The sequence below is a fragment of the Leuciscus leuciscus genome (assembly GCF_965113295.1).
Source record: "Leuciscus leuciscus genome assembly, chromosome: 19".
NCBI classification, from domain to species: domain Eukaryota; kingdom Metazoa; phylum Chordata; class Actinopteri; order Cypriniformes; family Leuciscidae; genus Leuciscus; species Leuciscus leuciscus.
Genome location: NC_138743.1, coordinates 27,781,943 through 27,799,390, shown reverse-complemented (window position 1 = coordinate 27,799,390; position 17,448 = coordinate 27,781,943). Strand labels below are relative to the sequence as shown.

Below are 17,448 nucleotides of genomic sequence, written 5' to 3'. Positions count from 1 at the left end.
TTTAGCAAACGCTCGGTCCTTACGCAATAAGGTTGAGGAACTTCACACACATGTTCGTTTTAAATGCGAATTTAGAGACAGCTGTTTGCTTGCAATCTCGGAGACTTGGTTCGAAATTGGACTCTGATAAAGAGTTGTTAATTAATGGATTTAGTGGCCCATTTCGAACTGGCCGCGATTCTGGAATAACTGGCAAGACTCATGGCGGTGGAGAATGTTTATATGTGAACGAGCGCTGGTGCAAGACTGTTGTTGTGAGAGAGCATTTATTAAGGACATTGAGATGCTCACGGTATCCCTCCGTCCACATGATTTGCCCAGAGAGTTTCCTCAAATATTTGTGGCAGCAGTGTATATTCATCCAAAGGTGAATGTGAAGTCGGATACGGAGCACATCGAGAAGAGTTTTATGAAATACCAGTTATTATCCCCGAATGCTCCGATTTTTATCATGGGTGATTTAAATAACTGTGTATTGGAAAGAAATCTATGCATGGGTATGTCACGTGTCCAACTAGGCACAAAAATGACTTTGGACAGAGGTTATGGCTCTATTAAGGGAACACATCTTCTTCAGCAACACTTGATCCATTAACAACACTTTCTTTTCTCTTCTATATACTGTGTTAGACTAAATTGGGAGGGGGCATAGCACTTACATATTTTTGCCCTATTGTTAGTTTAACTTCTATTCCTCTCCTCATTTGTAAGTCGCTTTGAATAAAAGCGTCTGCTAAATGATTAAATGTTAATGTAAATGTAAGGGAGCACACAAAGCTACCCTACCTCCATTGAGTTCCTCAGATCACAATTGTATTCATCTTATTCCATGTTATAGTACTGAACTGAAGAGGGGAAAAGTTCAAACAAAAACTGTGAAATCTTGGACTGATGATGCTATTGAGAGATTATGAGGATATTTTGATTGCACCATGGAATGTGTTTATGGATTCATCTGTTGATATTGATGAGCTTAATGATGTGGTTAGACCCTGGGTAACTTATTGTGCTGACACTGTAAAGTTCTTAAGATATATCCAAACAGTAAGCCATGGGTGAGCAGGAATCTTAAAGGTGAACTAAGTAACTTTTTTTACCTTAACTGAACAGCTTCGGAGTCATTGGAATGGTTATATTACTTATTTCGGGTTGAATGGTGGTCGTTTCGCACCCCCCTGGTGCCCGTGAGCGGAAAATACGCACTTGCAACTATGAGCCGGCGGGCCGCCGGCCGCTGCGTCAGGAAGTCTCGTGTGATATCAGGTCTCGCGATGTAAACAATTGCTTTACGGCCAAAAGAAATCTGCTAAAATGCTGTCATTATTGCGCTCCCTCACGCTCCCTCACCCGAATGAAGACGACGTTTTAAAGAATGTCCCATCTGCTTTGATGTCGTTGATCTATAGCCTCTGGTGTCTGAGAATCACCAACGAGTTTTTACAACAGTGTTGTCAAATATCTATTCCGAAGCTGTGGGGGGAGCTCTAGAGAGAAACCTGCGAGCAAAAAGCGAGAATACAGCGAAGAAATCCAGAAGCTACTGAGTGCTGCTTTAAGTGTTTGTTGATTAAGAAAAGAACTGCCTTTCAACGAGGGGAAGTTAAAAATGTACAGAAATTGATTAGACTTGAATTTAAGACGGCAAAAAGAAGTTAAGGATAAAGTGGAGTCTAAATTAAGAACAAATTGTATGGGCTCAGTACGGGATAGTCTTAATTAATGACGGATATAAATAATAGATGTAGAAAAAGAGTGAAAGTAATCATAATGAATTAGTGTTCTTGCTGAGGATTTTAATAAGTTTAATGCTAGATCTGAAGAGCAGAATGGTAGCATAAGGAATGTAGAGTTATATAACTCTCCTCAAGATGAAAGCCTACCGGTTTCTTTTAATGTGGAATGTGCAGTTAGACTTTTTAAACAGTGTAAGATAAAAGTGGGTTCTGGTCCTGATGGAATAAGTGGTAGGGTGCTAAAACAGTGTGGAAAGCAACTGGGTCCAATTTTTACTTATATTTTTAATTGGTCTCTTGAGGTTCAGTATGTACCAAAACTTAGGAAACATGTCTATTTTTATCCCAGTAGAAAAAAAATTATAGTCCCAAAGGCTTGACAGATTATAGACCAGTTCCTTGACCTCACTTGCAATGAAGGTAGGCCTATTCAAGAAATTAGTAAAGGTATTATTGGAAAAAACGAAACCATTTCTCGACCCGATGCAATTTGCCTACAGGGCGGGGAGAGGCGTGCAGGATGCGACACTGACCTTACTGGACCTGTACGTCACAATATGGAAGAAATTACCTGTCGTTACTTCAGTTATTTTGTGACTTAACTAACTGTTATTTGCAACCAAATACAACCTTGTGACCATAAACCAGCTGTGGAAGAGTGCAGACACCAAATGTCTGGAAAATAAACATTGAAGGATTCTGTGAACAATCTCCTAAAATGCAAAACATAACAAAACACCACCATTCCCAAAAAAAGGCTTTCATAATTTCCACACTAATAGACAAAATAAAAATCATTCTGGAGGATGGAAAGATGGCCTCCTTATCAGTAATGAACATGTGAATACATGACTTTTTACTTTAATATTAATATTATTTTCTTTACATTGGCATTTTCTATTATTTTCTATATTTCTTTATATACTTTATCTAAACTATTTTCTGTATTTAAATAAGTTAAAAATACTAAATAGCCTGATATATATTTTGTACCTAAATGTTTGTTCATTTATTGTTATGAGCTGTCTATTTAAATAGAACAATACTGAATCATAAACCTTGAATCAATACAGGTGGAAAGAGTCTGACAGAACAAAAGAACATTCCTTTACTTCATTCCCCCCACAGACGATCTCATGAATGCAATAAAGTCTAGTCTAAACTGTAATAAACAGAGTCATCTCCCTGACAACTAAAAATGGCTCCATCCTCAAAGGAATGTAGAAACCTTTATAAACTTCCTTCTTTTCTCCAGCCCTGTCTTCTTTCCCTCCTCACAAAGTCACACCAGCTTCAGTCTCAAGCCTCTTTCAGAGGAATTCAGTCTCTGGTACTATAAATAGCGATGCTTATTTTAGTAACAGACTAAAAAGGTGATGAAGAGGAGGATATGCGTGTGTGCATTCATGCATTGAGTCTGTGAATCAAAGTGCTGCCTTCTTGGCCTGGGAATAAAAGAAGAACATCTCTGTATAATGTTAATCCGTAATGGAATTCTGGTTTAGACCTGGGAATGCTGCTGCATATGCTATTGGAATTCAAACACAGCATTGTAAGAAAGTGAAAGAGGGTAAGAATGCCGTGGAGCTGAATGACAACATGTTTAATGTTAAGGTTAACACTCTTTGAGAAGTAAGTTATATTATGACTTATATTCAGTGAAGAATTCGTCAGATTGATTCAAACCAGTAGCCTGTCTTTTTGAACTATTCATTAAAAGAACTGGCTCATAAGAGTCATTCACCAGAAGAACCAGTTAAGAATCATGTGTTTGGGAAACAGGCTATTCATGCTGTATGTTTTTATTCCAGTTCAAGAGCCAGCTCAAGTGAGTCACTTAGATAAAATATGATTTCTTTTTTGTCCATGTTGAAGATTTTTACGTGGTTTGAGGTTTGAAGATTATGCGGTGCAGGAAAAACTGTAGTATCAGATGATAATGGTACTTTGGTATCTACCAAAGTACTAAATTATTACCATATTCATTTACAATGGGTATTTCAATGGTGCTCCAATGTACTTTAAAGATTACCATAGTATATCCTATATAACATGGTAATTTGTGTTAGTGACAGAGGTTAGGAATCCTTAATACTTAGTTCAGTAAAGTCTATAACCTGTTGAAAGCCATAGCAATGAGAATTAAAGATATGAGAGATTAAAATGTTTAAAATCTTAAGCAAAAATTCCACATTTCTTTGCTAATCCCCTTATCAAGATCCAACGGAAAACACAAGACTAACTTAAGCCTGGCTCAGGCAATTGTTTAAATGACAGAAAAATGCCACACATTCCCATTCTAATGACAGACTGATGCTGAGTCTTACTTCCTTTCACTCAGCGCAGCATTCTTGCAGCTCTAATCTCTACCAGAACATTATATATCTCAGTAATGATATTCAGATACACATCATTTGTGTGTTTAAGAGTTTAACAAAGAATAGATTGCTGTAGAAATCGTGTGTGAGGGAGAAAGAGAAACAGACAAAAGTGAAGGGATTGAGAGAGATTTTGTGAAGGTGAAAATAAGGATAGAGGCATCCAGCCTCTATGCAAAGTGACACTTAACTTTTTAAAAACTGCAAAAATTCCTTACACTAATTACTAAGTGCTCTTCAGAGATCCTCCTGCATCATGTCCTGAGAAAACACTCATTACACTTTGAGAGAGATATCCAGAGTAATGCCATCGACATTCCATAAGGTTGGCAGCAACCTTACATTATTCAACCAGCTCTGTCAGCAGTTTAAGAAGTCTTCAACACCTCCAAATAATCAACAGCAGTGCTGGCTCACATTCGACATTCCAGAAGCGCCAAACAATATTCTAACATTCCATACTTTACACTTTACCACCACCAAGGGTCCTGTTTTAGGGAGATTTTTCCAAAGTTTCTCTTCTGTTTTAGAAAGGTTTGTCCACAGTTTCTCCCTGGAGGAGTTCTAGAAGTGGAAAGCAGGACCAAATTCTCAAGCCTTGGAGACTTGGAAAATTACAATAAAAAAATAGTTTATTCACAAAATAACCGAGTAAAATGACTTGGCGAGTCCCAAAGTCACAGTAAACAAAACTGGTAATGATATGAGGTAATATGAAGGTAATGTAAATAAGAGTGAATATGGCTGAGGAGGTGTAGTTTATGGATGTTTTGGCTTATTACACATTGGCTGGAGTAAATGTAACAAGCAGGCTGAGAGATGCAGGTAATTACCTGCTGAAATTCAGACCAACGATTGCAGTTATCGTATTTAAAATTTCAATAAACCAGATGTTACTATCAACTAACTTACCTTTTAGACACAATATAGCCAGTCATTTTGTGTAATAGTTCCAAAGTAATCAAAACAGAACCATTGTGCTTCTCCAAGCAACACACAGTAGTAATGTTCTGCTTCTGAATGAATCAATGTTTTTGAACGAATGGGTTGAGTGAATGATTCAATGACTCAACTCACACAGTCAAGTTTTTGTTCCTGAATGAATCAGTCTGCTTGAATGAATTGAATCAAATCAATGACTCACTCATCGAAGTAACCTGCAGAAAGTCAAAGCAAAATTCCCACCAGTAAACACAAACTCACTGCCATATAAATATGGAAATTAAACTTGAAAGTGTTAAATACCTGAGTTCAACAGTGTGATAGTGCTTCTGTACAAGAAAAAACGAAAAAAAAAAAACTGTTTTTACCTGGCTCTGAATTGCTTATTGGAAGGCAGTGCTGGAGAAGTGTGATGACAAGAAACTGTGGTGTCACTAACAATGTCACCTGGGCAGCTTGCAGACACCTATTACTTTCCATTGAAAGATGGATGAACCAAGTGAAGGTTGTTAAAAACTGGGATATTGAGCCTGGGAAAGATTAACATTCTTGACATCCTCTGTTGGTCCACAATCATCTGTATTGTCGTCAATGGGTTCAGCTCCAGGTGGCTGTAGTCACACCAGCATCTTTTCAATCACCCAAATGGCTAAATGGAAAATGAATCACAGCCTGCTTGGCACCCATGGTTCCAACTAGACTGACCTTATCTGCACAGGCAATCCACCTTGTTATAGTCAAGAACACACAGCTCAAGATTATCAAGACTCCAGCCTAGAACAAAACAAGCCAGGTCTCTCAAGCCCACAACACCAGTTGAGACAGAGACAACGAAACAATTTTGTATGTGAAACATAAAAGCATCAACATATGCACAGCTTTATAAATATATATATAAAGCTGTTTATATGCTTTGCATTGTCACCTCTTCTCATCAAAAATCCTTAAGACACAGACGCCAGTGTTGAGTGAAACTGTAGGACAAGGTCATGACCTAAGCTCACCTTTGGATATATGTATATGAAAAGTCTCAAGATTCAGAACAAAGGATAAAGACAGGAAATTGGTGTTGATCACTGAAGCTAAACTGTTATCCAGGAAACAGGAGAATTCCGGCAGGAACACTTCAACCCTCTTTACTTCTGCTACTCTAATCCTTTAAACCATAACCGCTTGGCCCTGATGCAAGACTCATAATAATCCTTTTAAATCATGGCTGGATGAGAGAAAATAAGTGAGAGAGAATAAGTGAGAGAGAGAACAAAAAACAAAGAGGAAGAAGAGCAAGAGTTACGGTGAGTGACCCATCGCTTCAGTATATAGGATGTGTGTGTGACATACCAAGTCACGTAGAAAGGAAGTTTCATTTGGAGCAATGAAGATCAAAGGGTTGGATCATGTACTGTACGAATTTGTACATTACTGGATTATTTACTGGATCAGCTTTTTTTGTTCAAATACCATAAATGAAGAACTAACCTGATTAAAAACATGAAAAGAGCCCCCTCAAATATTTATATATTATAAATATTATATAAAATGTAAGCATTGCTTATATTAGTCCACTGTCATATTCTTATTGGTTGACTATCTTGATTGTTCACAGGTGTTTCTTGTTAGTCAGTAGTCTTAGCCCTCATGTTTCCATCGTCTCTTGTCTAGTTTTGTTTGTGTAACCACTGTTGGTGAGTATCGTGTAACCAAATCAAATTCACGGTTTTTCTCGTGTCCGTGCCCCCAGTGACTTCCATAGTAGGAAAATCATTTCACTAGGGACCAGGCTGTTTGGTTAGCCACATTCTACAAAATAACTTATTTTCAACAGAAGAAAGAAACGTATCTGGGTTTAAAACAACCTGAGAGAGTAAATGATAGACATTTTCATTTTTGGGGGAACTATCCCTTTAATGTTAATAAAACAACAAAAAACAAAGAGAAAAATCACTTACTGCTCTGATAACTTTAATAGTAACTTTAATAAGTATCAATGTATAATTTATGCAGTGAAGTCTATGTAGTGTTTTATTTTTATATTTGTTCATTTAATTTATTTCTTGAAAGCACTGTTTATTTCATTTGTATATTATATGCTGTGTATATGGTATATGTAATGTGCATCTTTGTTCTTATCTTTTAATAACAAAGAAAATAATGACAAAGATTTTTATCTTCACCACTTTGGCCAAAATGTCTGACATTCTTTTTTTTATTTTATATTTTGTTATCTTGTAAGGCTTTGTTTTTAAAATAGGGACATTAGTTTGGCTGTAATACTCAGTCACTTGCAAAATAGTAAAACCAACATGAAAAAGAATCGTGATAAAATCGTGAATAGTGATTTTCCTGAAAAAAAAATCGTGATATGATATTTTTGCCATATCGTCCACCCCTATGTGTACTAGTAAGCAGAAGGGCCTTCCATCTACGAGTGTTTCCTTGAGAGCCAAACAACACATCAAGACAATGATATAGTTCAGGTATCCGCACGCACATGATCACAAAGCCCTGTCTGTATGCTTATTTACCATATACATGGACACTGTATAGAAAATAGAGCTTAAATACACACACTTACGCACATGAAGAATATACTATGAGTCTTACCGTTGTGAATTTGGGTCAAGACGTAAGACAAGCATTTCATTCCACAGAGTGGTCTTACATAAGAAAAATACACACAGATGGGCTGAATAAGTCGGAACCCAGAAACATCCTAGAGAGCCTGTGAATAAAAGAAGATCCTGAAGTAAAAACCTGTCAAAATAACAAAGCTGCAAGCAATTTAAGGGCCAATCGCAATAAGCCCTGTACGCCGCAAGCTTGACCTACATTGAACTCTGTACAAGACAACGTCAAGAGGTACAACAACAGAAGTACAAATTTAGCTTTGGTGTGTCGCCAAACTTAACCAAAGCGTTGACAAGACAACTTTACTTGATTGGCATGATTGGTGTTTTCAGAGACACTTTTCTTGGCATGTTACAGGAAAATGGGTTGGAGTGGGATTTTTGTTTTTGCCAGCTGGGACTCAAGATTATCTGACTAAAACTAAAACTACGATTCGAAATCTCCAAAGAATTTCAAAAAGCTGCACATACAATATTGTAGTTAGTGTTGTATTGTCAATTACATTTTTGTAACCACTAAGTGTCAAAAGAGCCAATCATGCTTACCTACTTCTGTTTAAATACAGAGTGTTAGCAGCACACAGCAGTTTGACAAAATACAAAATGGAAGGCAGGAAATGTGGCTGATCTTAGGATAATTGGTATTATGGGATTCTGTGTGGACCAAGGAATCTAAAGAGTCTCTTCAAGCTGACTTTGGGTCAAATATTCAGACTATAACAAGTTTATAATAGTAGTATAAAATGTGTAAATAGTATAATAAACTGTATGCCAATATATTGCTGAGATACAGCCTTACTTCTGTTTGGCTTATGAATTTTTTTATTTTATATCTTTTAGCCAGCAGGTTCTCAAGATGATCTGATATTAATTTGGGGAAGATCTGATGAAAGCTATGGAGATGAGCTTAAAAAAGTATGGTTTTGTCAAAATTCCAAGATGGTGACTAATATAGAAACGTTTTGTTGAGTTTGGCATGAGGCAGAGCCAAGGAATCAGATGAAATGACTATGTTTCTAAGCCAAACGGTTCAAATGTTACAGACAAAAAGTCAAAATATGATCTGATGCTGGCGCTAGAGGGTTCAAGTTAGAGACTGACAATTTTGCATAATCATTGAGTTCCATGGACTGCATAGACTCCCAAAAAATATAAGAAAACTAACAAAACAGATGCCTACACACATTCAGCTCTTGGACCCTAATAATACACAATCTCTCTGTCTTGAAAACATAAATGCACACCAAACAAAGAGTCTAATTGGTTCCAACGTGCTGCTAGATTGCCTTGGCTGAAGGTTCTCCACAGACTTCAGATGGTTTGTTTCCTCCAGAGTTGCGTGCGATGTGAATATGTGATTTCAGCAGTTGTATTATTTCAAGGTGATCATGTTTGATAGGAAGTATAGATTGAGGCAAAGTTAGTATGCAGTATTTTTAGCACTAAGCCTCAATTATGGCAGCTCACGCTATGGAGCTCATGCGCACACACACACACACAAAACAACTTTCCCTCTCTGCCCCCTTTCCCCTGCGTATGGCTAAAGCATAAAGTATGAGCTCTAACATAATCTATCTAGCTGTCCTCATCTAAGACAGTCTTTACCCTTTACTAGCAGGAGGCTGTGTGTGTATGTTTGTGAGCATTACACAGAGACAATGACATCAGTAAAGGATTTAAGAGGCACAAACCATATTTATGTCGATTAGTTCCAAGCACTAGCTCGAATTGAGGACGATGCTAGCAACACTGAGGTCATGGTTTTGATTCCAGGAAATGCATACATTGGCAAAACTACCTTCAATGCAATGCATAAAACTGTCAAAACTGCATAAATACTGTATAAATGTACCAGATTTTCATGAATGTGGAAACAGATCTATGTTATTATCACCAAAAACTAAAACTATATAAAAAAACTATATAATTAAAATAAAGCTGAAAATAAAATTAAAAGAAAAATTATTTAGACGATTTAAATGAAAACAAGAAATGTTGACTTGGCAACTAAGTTTAAGTTGAAGTATGAAAATTACTAAAACATCTTTAAAACATTATATATATATATATATATATATATATATATATATATATATATATATATATATATATATATATATATATATACCTACCTAATCTAGTGCATTTATTAAGACTATGAACTGCATCTTAACAATAAAACAAACATCACAACACTGATCATTGACTTTCCTTGTTCATCAAGACATAAAAGAAATATCGTAGGAAATAAGTAGTTCTCTTACGAGAGGTCTCTCGTACTGCGTAAGATATCTTACGCTAGGGGAAAATCCTTTTTCCGCGAGATATTGGAGCCAAAAATTATCCTTAATTTTGTAATAATGCAAAACGCGTTGCGGCAGCATGCAGACATAGGCGAGGCAGCTCTTGCGCCTATTGGCTGCTCTGCGGCAACTGCAGCAGCCTATCGAGCGAGGCCTGGCGTGACGCCAGACCCAATCAGGGCACTTCGCGCCCGCTGCGTCACGTCCCGCCGAAATGGGCGTGGTCTAGGCCTATAAATACCGCTCGCAGGCAGCTATTATCTGATTTTTCATCCTTCAAGCGAAGCACACGCATCGCTGGAGCTGGAGAAGAAGCCGCGCCGTCTGAGAGAGAGCACCTTCAGCGGGACGAGTCACTGAAGTCGCTGGCCGCGCCGCCTTCCTGCCTTCCTGCTGCGCTTTCCGGCGCTCATATCCTTTCCATTACTCTGTACTCTGTTTGTGTGTGTGTGTCGCCGCCGCGACACACATTCTAAAAGAGCTAGCGTCTTTTTCAAGATGCCTTCCTGCGGCTCGTGCAGAGCCACACTCAGCGACGGGGACCGCCACGTGGTTTGCGTTTCCTGCCTGGGTGAGGAACATGCAGTTCTCGCGCTCGCTGATGGCGGCTGCCCTCACTGCGAGCTGATGACTATGGCGGCTCTGAGGACTCGCCTGGCCTTCTTCGCTGAGACTGCTCCCCCGCCCGCCGCGGTGTCGCGCCGTAAAAAGCGCCGTGCCCAGCGGGTCCCGGAACCTTCCCCCAGCCGCCAAAGCTCGCCGGTTCGCCCGCTTGCTTCCCCGGCTTCGTCAGCCTCTCTTCCTGACGGACAGCGGCCGCCGTCTGCCGCCGCTTCCGTCGACATCGCTGACGAGGAAGCCCTGCTGGGAGAGGATGATTCCTGCTCTATCCTGGCGTCAGGCAGTGAGGATTGGGCGGGCTCTGAGGATCCCGCGCCCCCTGCCCGCACATCGTCAGGCAAGAGAGCGTCCATCGAGACGGAGCTCATGCGAGTACTCGCACAGGCCGCGGCGAGCCTCGGCCTTGAGTGGTCTTCGCCCGAGCAGCCCGCTCACAACCGGCTGGATGGATTTTTCCTGCCTGGGGAGCGCGCTTCGCCTGCGTCCAGACCAGCGCCTTTTCTTCCTGAGTTACACGAAGAAGTCGCTAAGTCCTGGAACGCCCCCTATTCAGCTAGAGTGCGTCCTGCTGTTTCTTTGGCATTCTCTGCAGTTGACGATGCCAAGAACAAAGGATACCTTTCGCTGCCGCCGGTCGAAGAGGCGATAGCGGCCCACTTATGTCCGCCCTCCGCTGGACGGCGCGCTAAGTTGGCCCTACCCTCTAAAGCTTGCCGCACGACGTCAAGCCTGCTCCGCCGCGCTTTCTCCGCCGCCAGGCAAGCTGCGTCAGCGCTGCACACCATGGCTACGCTTCAGATCTTCCAGGCCGATCTCCTCCGTAAGCTGGATGAGGAAGGACCTGACGCGATCTGCATGCCGGACTTAAGAAGTGCCACGGACCTCGCTCTCCGTGCTACTAAGTCTGCAGCGCAGGCCATTGGACGGAATATGGCCTCTCTCACTGTGACCGAGAGACATCTTTGGCTGACGCTCTCGGAAATGGCCGAGTCCGAGCGCACCGCGTTCCTCGACGCCCCGATTTCCGCCACAGGCCTCTTTGGATCCTCCGTCAAGGATTTTGCGGAAAGATTCGCAGAGGTGCAGAAAGCGTCACAGGCTATGAAGCACTTCCTCCCGAAGCGCTCCAGCTCTGCAGCAGGCCGTGCGAAACCGTCTGCTCAGAGCTCACAGCCACAGCCACCGTCCACTGCCTCCACTTCGCAGCGCCGCCAGGCCCGAAGCGCGAGACCACGCTCCCGCTCATCCGGTCGCCGCCCCGCCGTGCGTGGCCCGCGACCTAGGATTACGGTGAAGCCCGAGGCCCCGAAGTCGTCCTAGCACGTCTAGGAAAACGACGGTGTTCAAGTCCCGCTGCGGCCGGACTCACACCAAAGCTATTCGCTCGTCCAGTTCCAGAAAATGTGACTGTTCCAGTGTTTTCTGCAGCCAACAAGCCGGTTCTGTCACCCGCTTGCCTGCACACAAATGCCGTTTTCACGGCTACCCAGATAAATCCCCAAAAGAGTGTATTTTCTGGTGTCCCGGCCACGGCCGATGGTGTCTCATGTGTAGTAAGAATGCCCACTGCCCAGTGCCCATCTCTACACACAAGCACAGCCTGTCACACAGGGCTCGCGCACATAAAACCGACTCAGATCGGTTGCGCTTCAAACATGGTGAATGTGCCCACTACCTAGTGCCCACTAACACCACGTTATGCATGTCTCACGGTTTCTGTAAAAACGAAACCAACGTGCACTCGCTTCACGCAAGCGAACGATGCTTTCGGTGTGATAAATGTGCCCGCTGTCCCGCGCCCACATCCACACATAGACATGACAGTTCCCACGGGAACCGCCCAGCCCTCCCCCTCGCGGTTGACCACCGCAGAGGAGTCGAGCGCGGGCAATCTGCCCGCTGTTATCAGCGCGCCCCATGCCTCAAATGTCACGAGCGCGACGCTTGTGTTGCAGCACGCCGAAGCTTCTCCATCGCTGAGCGAGCGGAGCGCGCTTCGTATTCAACCCCTAGCTATCCATGCAGACGCATGGGCAAAGCTGCCCGCGGTTTCGAAGTGGGTGCTGAACATTATAAAAAGAGGCTATTCGCTACAGTTTCGCCGACGCCCTCGCCCCTATGCGGCGCGCGTCGAGACCACGGTAAAAACAGAAGTAGCACATTTACTTCGAGCCGAAGTGGCGAAACTATTGAGCAAAGGGGCCATAGAGCCTCTCTCTCAAGTTCAGAGCGAAGGAGGGCTATACAGCAGATACTTCCTGGTACCGAAAAAAGATGGGGGTCTCAGACCCATACTAGATCTAAGGCAACTGAACAGAGTGCTTGTGAAGCGACAGTTCAGGATGCTCACGACCAGACAAATCCTTGTGCAGATTCGCCAAGGAGATTGGTTTGTGTCAATAGATCTGAAAGACGCGTATTTTCAAATACAGATAGCGTCACGTCACAGGCGATATTTGAGATTCGCCTTCGAGGGCCAGGCATATCAGTACACAGTCCTGCCGTTCGGTTTGTCCCTGGCACCCCGTACATTTACGAAGTGCATGGATGCGGCACTCGCACCCCTCAGAATGAGAGGCATGCGAGTACTGAACTATTTGGACGATTGGCTGATTCTAGCGCAATCTCGCTCAGTGCTCATAGAACACACGACCGTTTTACTCGATCACCTCGAGAATTTGGGTCTCAGTGTCAATTGGGCGAAGAGCTCTCTGTCACTCAGTCAGAAGATATCTTTCCTGGGCACAGAATTGGACTCGCTGTCCATGATAGCGCGACTATCACCGCAACGCGCGGTAGACATTCAACGCACAGCGAACTCGTTTCGCTGCGGCGCGTCTGTCCCGCTCAAGAAATTTCAGAAGATGCTAGGTCTCATGGCCTCAGCATCATCAGTGCTCCAGCTGGGCCTGCTCCGCATGCGCCCGCTGCAGTTTTGGCTGAAAGCGCGAGTCCCACGCAGAGCGTGGGCATCCGGTTCGCTTCGCCTCAGGGTCAATCAGAAGTGCGTCACAGCTCTGAAACCTTGGAGAGCGAACGACTGGTACCAATCAGGTGTAAGCCTGGGGACTTCCTCGAGGGTGAAAGTGGTGTCCACGGACGCGTCCACCTCGGGATGGGGAGCGCTGCTCGAGGGCAGACCGTTCTTCGGCCAGTGGTCGGAACGGGAAAAGCTCCTGCACATAAACTGCCTCGAAATGCTGGCAGTAGACAACGTTTACGCGTTTTTGTCCCCAAATAAAAGGACGCCACGTCCTGGTCCGGTCGGACAACATGTCTGTGGTGTCCTACATAAATCGCCAGGGCGGCCTCAGGTCCAGGAACCTGTACAGGCTGGCAGAACGCCTCCTGGTATGGGCTCAGTGCAACCTGCGCTCGCTCAGAGCAGCGCACGTGCCAGGGCTCCTGAATATAGGACCAGACAGACTGTCCAGGAACAATGTTCCGGCAGGCGAATGGTCTCTACACCCACAGACAGTCCAACTGCTGTGGAAGAAATTCGGCAGAGCGGAAGTAGACCTGTTCGCGTCTCAAGAAAACGCTCACTGTCCGGAATTTTTCTCCAAGAGCAGGGACGCGCTGGCCCATGTGTGGCCCCGCCGCCCGCTCTATGCTTTCCCCCCCGTCTCTCTCCTGCCTCAGGTGATAGAGCGGATCAGGGAAGAAGGATGCTCAGTATTGCTGGTGGCACCGTTCTGGGAAAACCAACCTTGGTTCCCAGTCGTGATGCAGTTAGCAAGTACTGCCCCGTGGCCAGTACCAGTGAGGAGAGATCTCCTCTCACAGGCCCACGGCTCGATCTGGCATCCTCACCCGGAATTATGGTCCCTTCATGTCTGGGCCATCAACGGGTACATGTTGGACTCCCTAAAGGAGTATTAAACACGATCACGCAGGCTAGAGCTCCGTCTACGAGACGGCTCTACTCCTCAAAATGGTCAGTGTTTTCGGGCTGGTGCACAGCCCGTGGTGTGTCACCCACAGACTGTGGTGTGACGGAGATGCTTTCCTTCCTACAAGAGCTGTTGGATAAGGGCAGGGCCCCCTCCACGCTCAAAGTTTATGTGGCGGCTATAGCAGCGTTCTCAGGAACAACGCTTGGTCAGTCAATAGGAAGGAACGATTTAGTCATCCGCTTCCTTAGAGGGGCTAAGAGACTGAATCCTCCCAGACCTCCCTCAGTCCCCGTATGGGACCTTTCTACGGTTCTGGAAGCCATGAAAGGTGCGCCATTTGAGCCTTTACAGTCAATTGATTTGAAACACCTGTCTTTCAAGACTGTGTTTCTGCTGGCTCTCGCTTCAGTGAAGCGTATAGGGGATCTACACGCGCTCTCTGTGAGCGCGGCGTGCATGGAGTTTGGGCCTAATGACTCAAAGTTATACTCAAACCTAAGCACGGTTATGTTCCAAAATCCCTCAACACACCGTTTAGGGCGCAGGTTATCTCCCTGTCAGCCCTACCGGTCCCTGATGAGGAAAGAGACGCGAGCCTCCTTTGCCCAGTCAGGGCATTACGAGCTTATGTGTCTCGCTCGTCTGTTTTCAGACAGACGGAGCAGCTCTTTGTTTCATTTAGCGGACGTTCTAAGGGACTAGCCGCGTCGAAACAGAGCCTATCCAGATGGATAGTTGATGCTATAGCGCTGGCATACGCCTCCAAGGGCATGCAGTGCCCGTTGGGTGTCAGAGCGCACTCCACGAGAGGCATGGCCTCTTCGTGGGCCTGGTCAAGTGGGATTGCCTTGCAAGATATTTGTATGGCGGCAGGCTGGGCCTCCCCGTCTACATTTATAAGGTTCTATAACCTAGAGGTTCCCGCCCTGCAGGCCAGGCTGCTGTCGGTCTAAGTTTACCAGTATTATCTGACCTGATGCTATCAGCTCAGAATGCTGCGTCTACTGAGCACAGCTCAATGTTCGACAGTGAAAAGTAGCAGCACGAGATGTGCCTGGGCAAACTGTGTAAGACCCACATTCCCCCATCAGTTCAGGCCGTACCCCGCCCTGTCTGTATGATGAAATTCGCGTCTAAGCGACGCTGCCATATGTGGAAGAGTGCGGCTTCGCCCCTCCCTCTTCCCGGACTCCCTGTGAGTTCCCTGAGTGATTGTGCACTATATGTACCCCGGGCTTTCGACCTTGGGTCTTTGGTGTCAGATCTCAGCACGCACGACGTTTTGCATTGGGTCCCCTAGCGTAAGATATCTTACGCAGTACGAGAGACCTCTCGTAAGAGAACGTACTCTGTTACTAACGTAACCTCGGTTCTCTCTAGAAGAGGGAACGAGTACTGCGTATCTTGCCGTGCATGCACACGCTCTGGTTGCTTCGATGATGAAAAACCAGATAATAGCTGCCTGCGAGCGGTATTTATAGGCCTAGACCACGCCCATTTCGGCGGGACGTGACGCAGCGGGCGCGAAGTGCCCTGATTGGGTCTGGCGTCACGATAGGCTGCTGCAGTTGCCGCAGAGCAGCCAATAGGCGCGCGAGCTGCCTCACCTATGTCTGCATGCTGCCGCAACGCGTTTTGCATTATTACAAAATTAAGGATAATTTTTGGCTTCAATATCTCGCGGAAAAAGGATTTTCCCCTAGCGTAAGATATCTTACGCAGTACTCGTTCCCTCTTCTAGAGAGAACCGAGGTTACGTTAGTAACCGAGTACGTTTTACAGCTTTAATTTTCAGCAAAACGGAACAACCCATGAGGAATATAAATGTAATATTTTTCAGAAATTGCATGATCTTAATTGACATGCAAGAAAAAGTAGGTCATAGTAGTTTCAAGAGTAAAAAACTAATATTCCTCTGATTATTCTGCACTACAGGTGAAAGGGCAAATATAACTAATGAGAGAAATGATTCTGCAAAGGAGAACTTTTCTCCTTAACATGAAACTCCAGATCACATGGATTCCTATTGGAATGACTGGATTTCGCTTGTGAAATTTCACTGAGCAAAGGTAAATGGGACCACACCTTAATAGGCCTGAGGAAAAAATATTAATACAATTATTTGCGTTGCGAATATTGAGTAATAATATGTGCAATACGCACAATCCCACACTGAAATTTAAGCCCTGTAACACCAACAATATTCATCCAGAGCAAATTAACTCACTATGAGTGAGTGAGGGGAGGCGGGTATCTGTGTCAAATCGCTGTTGGACAGATCATGAGAGAGTGAGAAAGCGCAGCTGGTATCGTGCATCTATTCTGCAGAAAATGAGTATTGGAAGCATTTCAGATATTTCAGTATCGATATGTATTGAAAAAAATCTATATTTTTGACAACACTAAATAGCACTTATTTCATTACAATGCATTTTTAAAAGACTGCACTCGCGCATATATATATATATATATATATATATATATATATATATATATATATATATATACACACACACACACACACACACACATACACACACATACACACACAGTATATACTGGCTGGACATGTAGTGTTGAGATAAATGCAGAAGACTGTCTGGTCTTCTTTATTCCACTGCACGTATACCTAGATTTTTAGAGCACTTGACGGAAAAGCTGTGGATTGTTTGCTGCTTATTCCATTTTGTGAGCAGAGCAAGACATTTATTGCACTTGCAGCTGAATTGTTTGGTGATGGTGCCACAGGGCACAGGTGGCTTGACATTTAGTAATTTGGTAATGGTATCACTGTGCACATCTACCTAAATGTTTAGTGTATAAAAAAAGAAAAAAAAAAAGACTCAGAATTGTGAAAAACAAGAATTGATGGTGATGATGCCACAAGGCACGTGTAGCTGGAAATGTTGTGTCCTTGAGGTAATGCTGAAGAATGTCTGGCGTCAATT

General features: G+C 43.7%; 2 protein-coding genes across 2 annotated transcripts in view; one reads left to right on the top strand and one right to left on the bottom strand.

The window, feature by feature from the left end:
• The window catches only part of scfd2 (sec1 family domain containing 2), a 126,200-nt gene that overhangs the window by 23,209 nt on the left and 85,543 nt on the right, over positions 1–17,448 (bottom strand). The gene's annotated exons all lie outside the window — the stretch shown is intronic.
• LOC309482247 (uncharacterized protein) lies at positions 12,151–15,752 on the top strand (the record flags this gene model as incomplete). Its single annotated transcript, XM_082147561.1, has 2 exons — positions 12,151–13,258; positions 13,569–15,752. The coding sequence occupies 2 exons, from the start codon at positions 12,151–12,153 to the stop codon at positions 15,200–15,202; spliced, it is 2,742 nt and encodes a 913-aa protein (XP_082003687.1). The 3' UTR covers positions 15,203–15,752.